The sequence below is a fragment of the Nematolebias whitei genome, chromosome 22, assembly GCF_014905685.2.
Source record: "Nematolebias whitei isolate Nwh7 chromosome 22, NemWhi1, whole genome shotgun sequence".
NCBI lineage: Eukaryota > Metazoa > Chordata > Actinopteri > Cyprinodontiformes > Rivulidae > Nematolebias > Nematolebias whitei.
In genome coordinates, this window is record NC_056519.1 from 8,485,581 (window position 1) to 8,499,554 (window position 13,974).

A 13,974-nucleotide genomic window follows, 5' to 3' on the forward strand; every position below is an offset into this window, starting at 1 on the left:
TATATATGTATGTGTATATATATATGTATGTGTATATATATATGTATATATGTATGTATGTATGTATATATGTATGTATGTATGTATATATGTATGTATGTATGTATACATGTATGTATGTATATATGTATGTATGTATGTATACATGTATGTATGTATATATATGTATGTATACATATATATATGTATATATGTTAATGTGTTTTAAACCATTCCCACACTTTTGCAATATTCTAAACAATGTTTCTAAACTCTAAATGCAATAAAGAGCACAGATTGTCATGATTTCAGTTCTCTGCCATCTGCCAGTGCTCTTGGCCACGCCCACTTCTCCGCTGCAGAGTGGATATATGACACAGCTGCAGGAGGAAGCATCTCTTGCAGCTGTGGGCTGCACACAGGTGCTAAATAATTAAAATAACTCATTTTAAATAAAAATAAAAAATCCATGCCAATTGTGCGGCTCATCCATCAATCAGCCAATTGTGTCATGTCCAGTCTTACTTAGAAAAACCGCGATAGAGCGAGGCCGAGAAAAAACAACCGCGAAGTAGCGAGGGACTACTGTATCTTTGATCTTTTAGCGTAACGTTTAGTGTTCATTTAGTGTATATCTTAGATCCTTATATACTGTCTCTTTTATATTTGTGCTTTTTTGGGTTTCTGGGACTTTGAGTCCACAATTTCGTTCCACCTCATGTAGCATGTGATGCAAATGACAATAAAGAACCTTGAACCTTGAAAACAACTCCGAAAATGTCACAGGTGTCCAAGCTAATGTTATTAGTTCAACCTACACACCCTCTTCAGTTTCACATTACACAATTATTTCAGCAGAAATACCAAAACATTCAAGTTGGAAGTGACGAAAAGATACACCGGCGCTACAGACCATGTCTCTTGGTGTCATTTAGTCATGCACATAATCGTACAATTCTTTTTAAGTAACAGTGTAAAACAAAATTGACACTGCCATTATATTTAAAAGGTTCATAAAATAACATTTTAATAAAATGTATAACAATCCTCTCTGTTTTTAGCTGTGTTTGGACTAGCCATTGGACATAAACCTCATTTCTTAAAAAAAAATTCATGTAAATAAGATTTTAAAATGTACAACTTTTACATAACAGGGACACATTTCTCATTTAATAGACCCCGAGGACCTCTCCAAGACCTTAAAAGACCATCCAGTCTTCATCCAGTGTAAATAAATTATTGTTTTTGTTTTAAATCTTTTATAATATAGGGTTTTGTGCTTTCGAGAAAAAAAAAAACTTGATTGTGAATTCCAAAATCATCATTTGACTGCTAAAAAAATACATTTTCTGTCATTTTTCTTAATCAAGCTTAGCAAAAAGGCATGTATAAAAAAATATTAACAAATTATGCAAATTTGATTTTTTTTTTTATATTTTATTTTCAAAAAAGCAACAGATTACACAGTTACCTTTCAGCAAATGCAATCCTAAAACTGAAACTGTACTCACATTCGGGACTTCAAAATGAAAGACTCACATACTTACACGCTATCTATAATATACAAAAATGAATACATAATAAATAGTAAAATGGCCACGAGAGAGAGAGAAAGAGAGAAAGAAAAGTCATTGAAAACAATCAGTAGAGAGCAAATGTAGGGAAAGTAGAAACAAGACAAGTGTGCCTTAAATGTCCTTTTTTTTTTTTTCCTTTTACATTTTTTACAAATTGTGCAAGATTTCATACTAAGGCTCTGGTCTTGAAGTGACGGTTGTCTGGTTCACACACATCCTTGCGTCCACTGAAACACTCACACACACGCGCACACATACACGCTGTGCTCAGCGCACTCTGAGGGGTGTAGCAAACCATTGCAGAATAAAAAACCGGGCTGCTCGGTGTATGGGCCTGTGATGCTCGTGGGAGTGGGGCCAGCTCTTAAAGAAAAATGGACATGCACTTTCACGCTGATGTGACAAAGACAGCCAAACCCCCCCCCCCCCCCCCCCATCTAAAGTATCGTTTTAGGACTGAGTGGAAAACTTAAAAAGAAAAAGATAAACCAAGAAACGTGACAATATTATTACCGTTAAGGCAAAAAAAAAAAACAGTGGCATCGCAATACGGTAACATGGTTTCGGTACATGGTTATGATGAAACATTTAACTACTTCTTCAATGTTTCTTTTTTTTTTTAAGCACAAAGTTCATTAACCGCCCCCCCACCCCAGACCCTTACATCAATTCATCTTTCACCCCCTCTTTTTTTTGTTGTTGTAAAAAGTGTTAAGAAAATAACAATGCCAGACACTATAGGGACATATGGATCGTAAAACTACAAGAAAATCGATTCTAGTTTTAAGTTGCAACTTCAGAAAAACCACACCCCCCCACCTCCATCATTACGCTCCACCCACCCCACCCCAGGAAATGAAAAAGATAATCACTTACATTAAAACCATCTTATCCTCCAGTGATGGTGTATCCCAACAAGTTTTGCTTTTACTTACAGCGATTGTGTTGTCTGTTGCAAATCAAAGCATTCATTGTTTTACTATGAGAAGAATAAAAAGGGGGTGGGGGGACAAAAAGAGAGGAAAAAGTTGTCCTTGCAATATGCAGCTGGCAACCGTTGACCAAAAAGACCCGAAAAGAAAACCCCCCACAAAAAAGCGTCTTTACATCTTCTTTTAGTGCAACTCTTAAACTGTAAAACATTTCCAATAATTCCTTGAGAGGTATTGTTTCTTTGTTTCGTGTTCTTTTTTTTTTCCAAATCTTTTTTCTTTTTTTTGTATTTCACACGTCACAAGGTAAAGCATCGTCATCGTATCCAAAGCAAGAGGTTTTCTTGTCAGTTTTGTCCAAAAAAAAGAGGAACTTTTTGCTTCACTGCATTGGCATGGCCTTCCATGATGTCCGTTTACTAGAACATAAACGCAGGACGGGATCCATCCCTTGTACGTATTCCCATTCCTTTTCCATGTTTGATGGACTTTTCATTTTTTGTATTTAATCACCCCGACAGAGCCATGAGACTGGCAGATCAGCCAGACGAAGGGCCTCGAGAAAAGAGGAGGAGGAGGGGAAAACTGGATGATAAAGAGAGAAAAAGATATCGAAAGAGGGAGAGAGCACTGTACAACAGGGACAAGCCCAGATCAAGATCAATCAGGGTAATAGAGACATAGATGATTTAAAAAAACTCCAGTAAAACCATCATATAACGCAGTAAGGTTCCCTTGGTAACCTGGATTTTCTGCAGTAGAGGAGTGTGGTGCTAAAGCAGCGCCGCAGCTCCCTGTTGGAGAAGATGCAGATGAAAGGATTGACCCCAGCCTGGGCAAAGCTCATCCACACGGCTGCTGTCAGGTAGCCTCCAGGGACTACAGGGCCCCTTGCAAACACCCGCCAGTAGCAAGCGACCAGGTAGGGCCCCCATAACGCCAGGAAGAAAAACGTCATTATGTAGAACATCCTACTAATCCTCTTCTCCGTTTTGAATTCGTCCAGTACTAGGAGGCGTCTACGACCCGCTGCATTGCTGTTCTGCCGGATGCCCAGCAAGGTAGGCGGGGTGGGGCCGCGACCAAATCCGGCCAGCCAGTTTGCTGCTGCCTGCCCGCTGGCTCCTGGTCCATGGAAGGTCCAGTTCTGGCTGACAGCAGGCACAAACTGGACGGGCTTCATCTTCCGACGGTCGTGGACGAAGAAAATGAGCTTGAGGTAAACCAGTTGCGTGGCCAGGAGGATGAGCGCCAGCAGGAGCATGAAGCCCAGCGAATCGTTCGCCCTGAAGGAGCGATGCTGAAACGTGCACTGGTCCTCCTCCCGGATGAAGGAGTACGTCCCAACGTCTAGCACCGGAGGAAACGCCATAGCCACCGACAACGTCCACACCATGCAGATGACCGCTAAACACGTCCAGAACGTCAACCTCTTAGTGTAGAAGCGGTGATGCGCTATGGCCAGGTAGCGGGTAACGCTAACGCAGAATAGCATGAACGCCGTGTGGAAACACGAGAGCACACCCAGGAAGGCGATCACCTTGCAGGTCAGCGTGCCGTAGGTCCAGGCAGATCCATTCTTTACTGAGGTGAAGACAAAGGGGAAGCAGATGGCTGAGCGCAGGATATCAGAGGCGCACAGGTCCAGGAGGAAATAGTAGGGCGCCCGGTGCAGGCTCTTGTCTTTGACCAGTAGGATGGAGATCAGGAGGTTCCCAACCACACCGACTCCAATGATAAAACCCAGGGAGGTCAGTTTCAGGAATGTGGCGAGAGGAGAGACATTCTGCAAGATGGTGTGGTCCCCTGCATGGCTATAGTTCGCCATAGATGGAGGAGGGATCATAAATGTAGCAGAATAGCTTCAGCCAAGTATCATGATCTAGAGGTGGCGGGGGGAGGTGTCTGATCCATTTGGTGGTGTGCTTTGAAGAGGTTTCCAGGCATACAGGCAACCTCTTCTCTAAGGCATCCTTTGTCTCTTTGTCTCATCACACCTAAAGAGAAAAACAAAAACCTCTGAAAAAAACATCCCTCACTCATCAGCATCCAGTCCTAACAACACATGCATGTTAATAAGCACTTCTTCTCCTCTGGCAGTCCTTTAATGACTGATTTGCTTTAACATTGGAACATTTGGAGCAGCTCAGAGCTCTCTGAAGGCAGACATGCAAAGATGGAGCATGATTAGACTTAAATTTCCTTTAAGGCTGCCTTGGAATTTTCCTGGATTAGAAAAAAAAAACAGCAGCAGCCTTCATTTGACAAAACGACGCATTAAATGGAAGCGAGCTTCACAATAACCAAGGCTCGACTTGGATTCCCCCCCTTTATGTATTTCATTTAAGGAGTGGGGGAGGATGGGAGCATATTCGGCGCACTGTGGAAAAAATAAAGACAAATGCAGACAAAAATAAGCTCCCCTTGATCACACCCTGCACACATTGCAGGAGAGGAAATCGCCCTGGCTGTACCTTTTGTGCAAAAGACACCGAAGCATCTTTTGCTTAAATGGAAAAAAAAAAAAAAAAACTATTTCCCACGTATTCCTCATTAATTGAACGTTATGGCTGCTGCTATTTTTCAATTTTGCCTTGTAATTTGTCGCGACGTGTCAATTGGGAGAACAAATAAGATTATATAATATTCTTCTTGTGCATATTTATAAATATTGACCTATAAAGGGATGTCCTTTTTTTTCTTGTTTGTATTTACTTACGCGTTTTAAAAGCGTCCTCCTAATCTTTACCGTCCGTTTTAATCCGACTGGATCCCGTTTCAGAAACACAACAGAATGAACGGATAATCGCCTCCGCAGCCCGGTCGGCCCGGATCAAGCACCGACCGGATCCGAATCCGCACGTCCATTAGACTAGATTCATTTGGCTGTCTTTATATGAATTGCCCAGAATCGCAGCCACATAAAACAAGGCCGGGAGAGAGGAAAAAAAAAACTGGAAAAAAAAAAAAGGACTAAAATCCGATCAGTCGATTAATAAAACTCCTACCTGTTGATAATCCATCCCCCTCCTGTTTACATTGCACAAGTCGGGTTTTTTGCCGTTTTTCAAAAAGCCAGATTTGATGCCTGCCCTCCTCCTCTTCTTTTTTTTTTCTTCCTCTCCACGGTGAATATCCTACAGTAAACGGAGCGCACTGCGCATGCGCACTGCATCCCCCCTATTTGTGATCCAAGACGCGTCTTGTCTCTTGTTGCAGCAACAGCAACTCGGTCTCTCTGACGGTAACATCTGCTCAACAGGGCCACTGCTGGCCGGTAACGCGTTACTACACCCGGTAGTGTAACGCATTACTTCCCTGGTGCTTGTTTTAATCCGGATAATGCGTTTTAAACTGCTTCAGGTGCCTTTTAAACATAAGTAATATCAATAAGTTATGCATAAAGCTGGATGAGGACCATTTTTTTTTATTTTCAGTATGTGGGGGGGTTAAACCAGGTTGCTCCCATCAGGGTAATGGACTTTCCCACTCCTTGTGTACCTAGGCTGTATACATAATTGACCAGCACTTTGCACTCTGCTGTTCATTCTGCCTGCTCAGCATGAGAAATTCATAGGATTTGACTCCTCAACCATGTATGGGGAGCTGTGATGTCACGAGCAGTGTCACTGTTGAACAATGACTCCATCGAGCCACGTGCACACGCTCGAACGGTGCACAACATGCACCAGAGAGGATGTGGCTCAGCATCTTCAGGGGCGACGAGCATGAATTAATGATAGTGGTACATGGAAACAGGTGGCTGAGGCGTCTGTAGGATGGCGGGGAACATTGGAGATTTATTTTAGGTTTGGGAATTTAAAATAAAAAAAGGCTCTTTGAATCTATTCTCTTTCAACTGAACATGATATACAGTATGCTATAAAAAGAAGAAGTTCATCAACACTGCCTAAACTAAATCATACAATTTTAATAGAATCGATTAAAGCTGGCCATTTATTTCTTACCTGTGTGAGATCTAAACAGCTTTGGTTTGAAACGGCTCAATTTTGGCACACTAACTGCAAATATGCCAAGGTCAAGCCCGAAACGGACTGCTACTGTCATAAAAGAGCTCCAATTAAAAAATAGCTGTCTAGTGGTTCATTCAAAACTTTAATTAATGGATTGTTACACAGCCAGTATAGTCTGCTAGAAGTGCTATAGCTAGCAGCTGCTGCTTTTATTTACTCACCTGTAAAATGTCGTCAGTCTGTGCACCTTGGAACATTTACAGCAATTTTATAGCATTCATACAAAACACTGACATTTTTTAGACTGAAGCTGCTTTAAAGGGATAGTCTGGCTACTTTTTAAGTGATGTGTCAAATAGTTATAGGTATTTACCAGGGATGAAATTAGATGTAGAGGCCAGAGTATAAAAAATAAGGGCAGAAGTCTTCACCAGGCTAGGCTCATGGCTAGTTGTTGTATTTATTTTCTTAATATTTTATAACAATCCACATTATGTCCATGTTGGCCTTAAAGGCCACAGTACTGTTGGACTCGATTCTTTTATATACTTTAAATATTCTTGCTGTATTATCCCCAACCCACCCAAAAAGTAATTTTAAGCTCTTTTCTTCATTCCCAAAAATTTTCTAACACTTTCTTAACAGTATGATTATCATTATGCCCCTTCAAATTTATCCACCAATTAACCATTAACTGTTATCTTCTATTGCATGAAGGCATTTCTCCTGATTCTACTTGTAAATCACATACTGGAGTTGATTTTACTGCCCTTAAAAACAAATTCTCAATGCTCTAGTTGGATAACTTTTTTTTTTCAAATTGTTACTTTTTGGAGCCAACTCATTGTAAGATGGCTGCCACAGCTAATCTACCTTAGCCAGCACAAACATGGCTGACTCTTACAGATGAGCTCAAATCTGGTGTGGTAGTAGCTGATCTTCATCCTAGTGTCAGTTTCCTTGAATAATTATTTCTAGATAAAAACTCTTAAAAAAAAAAAAAGTGTAATTTTACTTTACCACGTTACCCTTCGAGAACCAATAGTGTTTAAAGAGCAGACAAAAGCCAAAAACTGTTTTGAGACTTCATTCATTTATTGTTTACAAAAGCTGTAGTCACGTGTCCAGACTACCGGAAGTGCCAGTCGTGTGGCTCAGTGCGTCAAATCAAACAGTCTCGTGTTGAAGCTGGATGCAAAACTTAACAGGACGTTTAAAGGGAAATAAACTGCAGCAGTCTCTTTGCGTGTTAAAAGGCAACAGTGTTTGGTTTTAGACCTAGGCGGGGTTCTTGCGTTCTCACTTCCTGGTTCGGCTTTGTCCTCCTCCTGCGCCAACATCCTCCTGTAAGGCACGTTTCTCTGCGGGTCCAGAAGGTCCGCGGGAGTTTGAGAGCAGCGCGTGCTGACAGGACGCATGTCCGAGAAGCTTGCCAATACCACTGCTCCCCCTGTCCTGTCCTCCTCGTCACATCTGGCCGTTGCGCCTCCGTGCGTACCAGCCGAGGCACGCGCAGAAGCCCACCCCGGTCAGGACGGCGCACAGCAGCAGCGCCAAAGCGTCGCCCGCGTCGTAAGCTTCAACCGGGGGGATCAGAGAGGAAACCACCAGCCACACGAGCGTCCCCGCGCGCACGAGGTCCAATTTGGGAGCCATGTTGAGCTTTTTTTTTTTCCCCCCTCCTGTTCCAGCTGTTCGAGCGCCTGCGTCAGAATCAGGTGACTTCCTGGTGCGCTCAGCCAATAGCATCGTCGCATTCCCCCTCCATTTAATTAAAATAAAACTTCACTGCTCAGCTCTTCTGTTGGCTTGATTAATTCATAATAAATAAATAAACATTTTTTTTAATTTCATGACCTCACATCACTTTGTGTTTTAGTTCAGTATCTGTAAAACTGATCAGCTTTAGTGTTCAAAGATCAGCCATCAGGCTTGTAAGCTGTAGATCAGAGCTATTCAATTAGTGGCCTGGGGGCCAAATCAGGTCCACGGGTGAGCTCATTTCGGCCCACCATTGGGTTCATTTTTAAATAAAACTAGATTTTAAACTGTAATACAATCTTAATTTCTGGCCCCTGAGCGCTTGGCTTTCAGTAACTGTGCCCCCCTGAGCAATTTTATTTGAATAGCCGTGTTGAATTAATGACTTTCTAAGAGTTCTGTTGAAATATGTCCAGTTATTTATGAGATATTTTGCTAATAAAGCATGCACGCACACAAAAAGGCAAAACATGATCAGTGATGGCGGGCAATAATTAAAGTCACATACAGTAATTTTATAGTCCAAGCTCTTTCAGCCAGCAGTCCTGAATGGAGCGCAGAAGAGGTATAAAGGGGGTAAAAAAGGTTGGTCTATTCTGTATTTGACACTTGTTGGTAAATGTCAGAGAAAAAAGTTTCGCAGCCATCGTTGAATCACTGTGTCTTCCATCGAGATACAAATTGTATGGCTTGGAGAACAGCGTGGGTTTGAGGTTTGCAGCATCTGCTTGCCTCTGCGTGCTCTTTTGTGGCGCTCTGCCTGTAATTAAATTAGCGAGCACGAGCCAAAGTAAAACACTGACCTTGTAACGCCGCCGTACCTCTGTACCTGGCTGCTCTGACTGATGAGACGATCAGGCGCTCGCTGTCTCGGCACGCTGTTCCGGCCTGTTAAATCATACGCTCCCTCGCCTGCTCCTGCTGTCTGCTTGGCAGTTTATCTCTCATAGCACCCTATGAGTTTCTGGGAGTTCTGTCTGATCTGTGTCCCGGCCTTCAGCTAAACAAATGGCCGGTACAAGCCCCTCAAAGAGCTTTTTGCTAATAGCTTACAGCAAATCAGGGTGGGGGGGGGGGGGGGAGCTTTGTTCACTTAAAGTTCAGCTGTTTCCTAAATACTGAGCAAACTGGAAATAAATGTTTTAACAACTTACTATGTAAATGGTGTACACACATTTGTTATTATGGGAGAGTTAACTCCTGGTCTGAATCAGGGTTAGTGAACTAGCAAGGACAAAAAAAGTCACTAGTCAACTAGTGTGACTAAATTTGGCAGTATTAGTTACCTAGTAAAGCTCAAAATGACAACTTTTTTGACAAGTTAAAAGGAATTTAAACCTTATTTGTAAACTTGAGCAAATTTTGAATGAAAAACATCAAAACTTTCCATATGCGTATAGTCTAAAATCACTACTTATTCTGGTCTAAAACTGAATGTTGTAGAGCTGTAACACTAAAAAACTCAATTACAGGTACATTTCTGCTTTAGCTGAGATTCACAAGAAATAAAATAACCGTGGCAAATTGGCAATGAAGCTGCACAAACTGCAACAAAATAACATCAGATCTGTTGAGTAATGGAGTTGGCAGGATGGCTATAGTGTTGGCCCCATGTGTAGGGTGAACATTCCCTTAGGCCTGGATACAAGTTGCCATTGAGTAACAAGAGAACAGCTCAAATGGAAAATGTCTTACTCGTATCTGACTGAGCTGCAACTGTTGGCAACAAATTGTGAACGGCGCTTGAAAGGGAGTGTTCAAATCTTCCGTGCAGGTTGCAGTGTGTCACACTCGTGTTGCAGATTTTTGAGCATGTTCAGAAATTTTGTACCAAAATTTTCAATTAAAAAAAAAAAGTTCATTTTCACAGGGGACTAGAACTTACTTGAAACCATTTTTGATTTTCGTGAGTAGAGAGTGTGCAAGAAATGACAACTTTGTGAGGGGATGGTGACTGCTGAAAACCGGATTTTGCCTGTGCCACATGATGCGGCCTTCAGCATCTCAGCCTGGTCCTCGTCAAAGTTGGGATCCTTATAAAGCAGCTTCTTCACTTATTGTGTGAAGTTTACATCACTTGACACCTGATAGTTGACGATTCATTCAACCATTCATTTTCTTTACTTTCTTTGCATGGTCGCAGGGAACTGGTGTCCATTTATCTAAAACGTCTGCTGGATTGGGGAGAGGCCTGTTTGGTCCAGATTTCTTAATCATCATGGATCAAATGTCACACCGTTGTTGCACAACATTCTTCTGTGCAGCTGTGATTGCAAGTTTGAAATATTGGTACTTTATGATCTATACATGGGGAGTTTGTGCAACAATTTGGTTGATGCAGCACGAGACAAACAGAGATGTCAATACAGTAAGGACAATTTAGTTCTATGTGTTTTTATTAAAAAAAGAAAATCCAGAAACTTCCTACTTAATTTTGTTCATTCCATCTCCTTTATTGTTTACATCTGAAGAGACGAGGGTTTCATGCCCCTGCAATCCGTTCTGTAATACTTTACACACAACAATGGAGAATGTGTTCCTCTCTTGTCAAACAACACAAAACATCTCTCCCTTTGGATTAATTATTTCCAGAAACTGGTTTCTCAGAAAGCACTTTGAAAATGGCCCATTCATAGCAATTGTTTTATTTCTGTAGTGGTTCAGTGCACAGCCCATAATAAATTGTACTCCGAGGGACGTGACAAATAGATTATTCAGTGTCTTTTGTGTTCGTGATGGTAAATGTTTAAGATTCAACAGCAGAGAAGAAAAGCCGGAGAACTGGCTCTGTATAACCGTGTTGGACCAGATTGGCTCACATGCTGTTGGAAACGTGGAATGAATTGAAATGTTCCACAAACTTGCAAAAGACGAATGACCCAGTGTTTTTATCTATTCGTACTGGAAGCTGAGAGGGAGTGTGAGTATGGATGCTTGACAATCACGCTTCTCTGTGTTACACTGACAGTTGTGTGTGGTTTCAAAGGGTAATGGATTCATCCTTATGTTGTTCCTTTGTTTTATCACACACTTGGCTTGCCTGAGGAGTTTCATGGCAGGGAATATTTAGTCATATTGACTATCATGGCACTTGCTGTGTCATCCTCATACTGCACACTTCCAGACAGTTTGCCTTTTTAAAAGTCAGATAATGAATCCTGAAATGAAAAAAACAACATTAGTCACTGATCAGTTATTAAATGGCTAATCTGTCATTTAAGTTATCATATGCACCAGAACATAGAAACCTCCAAAACAACACCGATGTTGGGTGGCACTGATTGTGCCGCTCGGGTGGCTGCATATTGGAGCAGCTCTGTTACATTCATTCTGAGATTTAGTTTTTGGAAACTTTAATTCCTCTTTTGCTGGATGTAAATCACATTTTTTGGATGCTTGTTTCCTCTGGTATCGGATGCTGTGCAGCTGGAAGGATTTTTACTGAAACTTTTTTAGTATTGGACATGTGTTATGAGGCATAACCATAACAATAAGGTGGTTATTATAACCAGGAGCAGCTGATTAACACCTCAGAAGCTCATATAATATCTCAGCTACAGCCCCAAATCTCAAATGAGTTGACAAGGATGTGCCGTAGAAGCATTCCCGTCTCCTTGCCAGCTGTGCTCGAGTGCCTGACCACTGAGATCCTGAAAGGAAACATGGCTTGTGACAGCAGGAGGACAGGATCGTCCCCCAGCACCTGCAGCCGGCTGTCTGCAGCGATGAGGAGCTCTGCAGGCTGTTGGGAGGAGTGACCATCGCCCTGGGAGGAGTTCTGGCCAGCATTCCCAGAAACAGTGGGGATGGTATTAGAAATATTCAAATAATATTTACCCAAACTGATGGAGCATTCCTCAGATGCACGCTAATGTGCAGCTTGTGTCAAACATGGCTGATATCTGAGTTCATTACATTTGTTTCTGGCATGTGAATGTGTGCATGCATGGGAGACTGATAGCTCATCACATTTTCTGTCATGGCATAAATATCATGTCCACAGCTCGCAGTGCTGAGTACAATCATGTGCTTGTCTCATCGTCATCATGGAGTGTTCATTTCCATGCTTGTAGATCTGACACATTGACATGCAGAAAACAGAACAAATGTACTGTTTTAAGATTGATCAATTCAAGTATTTTCTTCATACAACTCCAATATGTCAGAACAAAATGCATTTTTAAAGGTTTTGTTTTTTGTTGTTGTTACATGACAACCTAAAGAAACCGTTAACATATTTTCAACTCGTACATCTTTCTGTTTTGTTTTTTAATTTAGTAAGTTCCAAACACACCAACAGATTTCTTATTCTTTGGTCCGCACACTGGCTGAGTCTAAAACGTGTTAATGCGTCAAGCTGCGCGACTCTAATTGCCTTCTGTCTCTAATCTATCGAAAGCTTTGATATTCTCATCTACATTTTATCAACAAATCAGGGTCTTTTCCACAATCTTAGCCTACTTGTGTCTGTTCGTCCACAGGGTTTGGTAAAAACCAAGTAAAACGTCAAGAATCTTGAGAAAGAAGCAAAGCGAGGATGTCTAAAAGTCCTGTTGTTGCTGCCCCGCTGAGGTTACAGTGTGATTTAATCCAACCCATTTGGCAGCTCTAAAAACACATTTGGCATGAAATATAAATTAGTTAAGCTTTTTCAGTTATGCCGTTTTGCAAGAAGTGAAGCAAAAATAAATTAATTGTACCTCCTTGGCAAATTCATTTCAATCTTATTTATTTATTTATTGTCTGTTAAATAAATTCATTAAAGCTTTGTGCTCAATTGCCTTTTGGCTGTTTAGCTTCCATAGCATAAAAACACAATGAAGTTGCCTAATACCAAATCTAATGTTGCTAAATGAGCACTTTTTTTTAATTATTTCTAACAAATAAGCATATCACTGTGTAAATGTCACCTCTGTAGCTTGGTTGGACATTTTTAAATGTTAAACATTTTCTTTGGTTTTTAACATGAAGCCCATTTTAACTGTACATGTGCCCAATAATAATATCACTTATTGTCTATTGTTTATATATGGATTAGTCTAATATATTCTGATAGGCTCAGTACTTTCTGTACTTTTAGTTTAGATAATTTCCAACGGTTAGCCGGTTGGCTTTAAAAACATCCTTGCATACTTTTAATTTTATGGCATTATAGCAGATATAAACTTTCATATCACCCGCTGCTTTGATATATAAGCGATGATGCAATCTTCTGCATCTGCTTTTTTGGCAAAATACTTGATGAACCAGTGGTAACGTTTTAATTAAACTCTCATGGTAACCTTGGCTGTACATCTGCAACTTAGTCCATCTTTTTGAGCAAACTTTGTTCAAGATGGCCACCACAGTTTTTGGACTTTGGCAAAACACAAAATAACTCATCAGGTCTAGTGGATGGTTGGGAAGGTCGTGTGATTTAATTTTTAAAAAAGTGGAAATGGTTTCAATGGGACACTGTCGCATGGAGCTAACTGAGAAAGACTACAAGTAGCTTTAATAGCTAAACTAACGCAAACAGCCATAAACATGCAGATGAACGTAAGAGGTTCTGACTCACTGGTTGAGGAGTTTAAGTACTGGGGAGCGTGATTACACATGGACAGGTGCATGGAGCTGGAAACAAGGGAAACCAGGAGTCTCATATTCTCAACTTCTTTACGTTCTTTTAGATGTATATCATTTTTGATAATTTAGCAGGGGTACTTGTTTTTTCTTGTTTCGGATGAATGTGTATGATCTTGAAGTAAAGTT

The 13,974-nt window shown here is 41.0% G+C and overlaps 2 protein-coding genes across 3 annotated transcripts; both read right to left on the reverse strand.

Moving 5' to 3' along the window:
- Positions 1–2,495: 2,495 nt before the first annotated feature.
- gpr85 (G protein-coupled receptor 85) lies at positions 2,496–5,719 on the reverse strand. Of its 2 annotated transcripts, none has more exons than XM_037696058.1 (2): positions 5,497–5,719; positions 2,496–4,485 (listed from the first exon to the last, which is right to left on the reverse strand). In XM_037696058.1, exon 2 carries the CDS (start codon positions 4,332–4,334, stop codon positions 3,201–3,203), a length of 1,134 nt encoding a protein of 377 aa, XP_037551986.1. In that variant the 5' UTR covers positions 4,335–4,485; positions 5,497–5,719; the 3' UTR covers positions 2,496–3,200. The 2 variants fall into 2 exon arrangements, with proteins under 2 accessions (XP_037551986.1, XP_037551987.1); XM_037696059.1 differs by lacking the exon at positions 5,497–5,719 and adding an exon at positions 5,208–5,238.
- Positions 5,720–7,554: 1,835 nt separating this feature from the next.
- On the reverse strand, positions 7,555–8,140 carry LOC119428060 (small integral membrane protein 30-like). Its single transcript, XM_037695705.1, has one exon. It carries the CDS (start codon positions 8,116–8,118, stop codon positions 7,930–7,932), a length of 189 nt encoding a protein of 62 aa, XP_037551633.1. The 5' UTR covers positions 8,119–8,140; the 3' UTR covers positions 7,555–7,929.
- Between the last annotated feature and the right edge of the window lie 5,834 nt (positions 8,141–13,974).

Coding starts and splice junctions, on each gene's coding strand:
- LOC119428060 (XM_037695705.1), bottom strand. CDS start 8,118: ATGGCTCCCAAATTGGACCTCGTGCGCGCGGGGACGCTCGTGTGGCTG.
- gpr85 (XM_037696058.1), bottom strand. CDS start 4,334: ATGATCCCTCCTCCATCTATGGCGAACTATAGCCATGCAGGGGACCAC.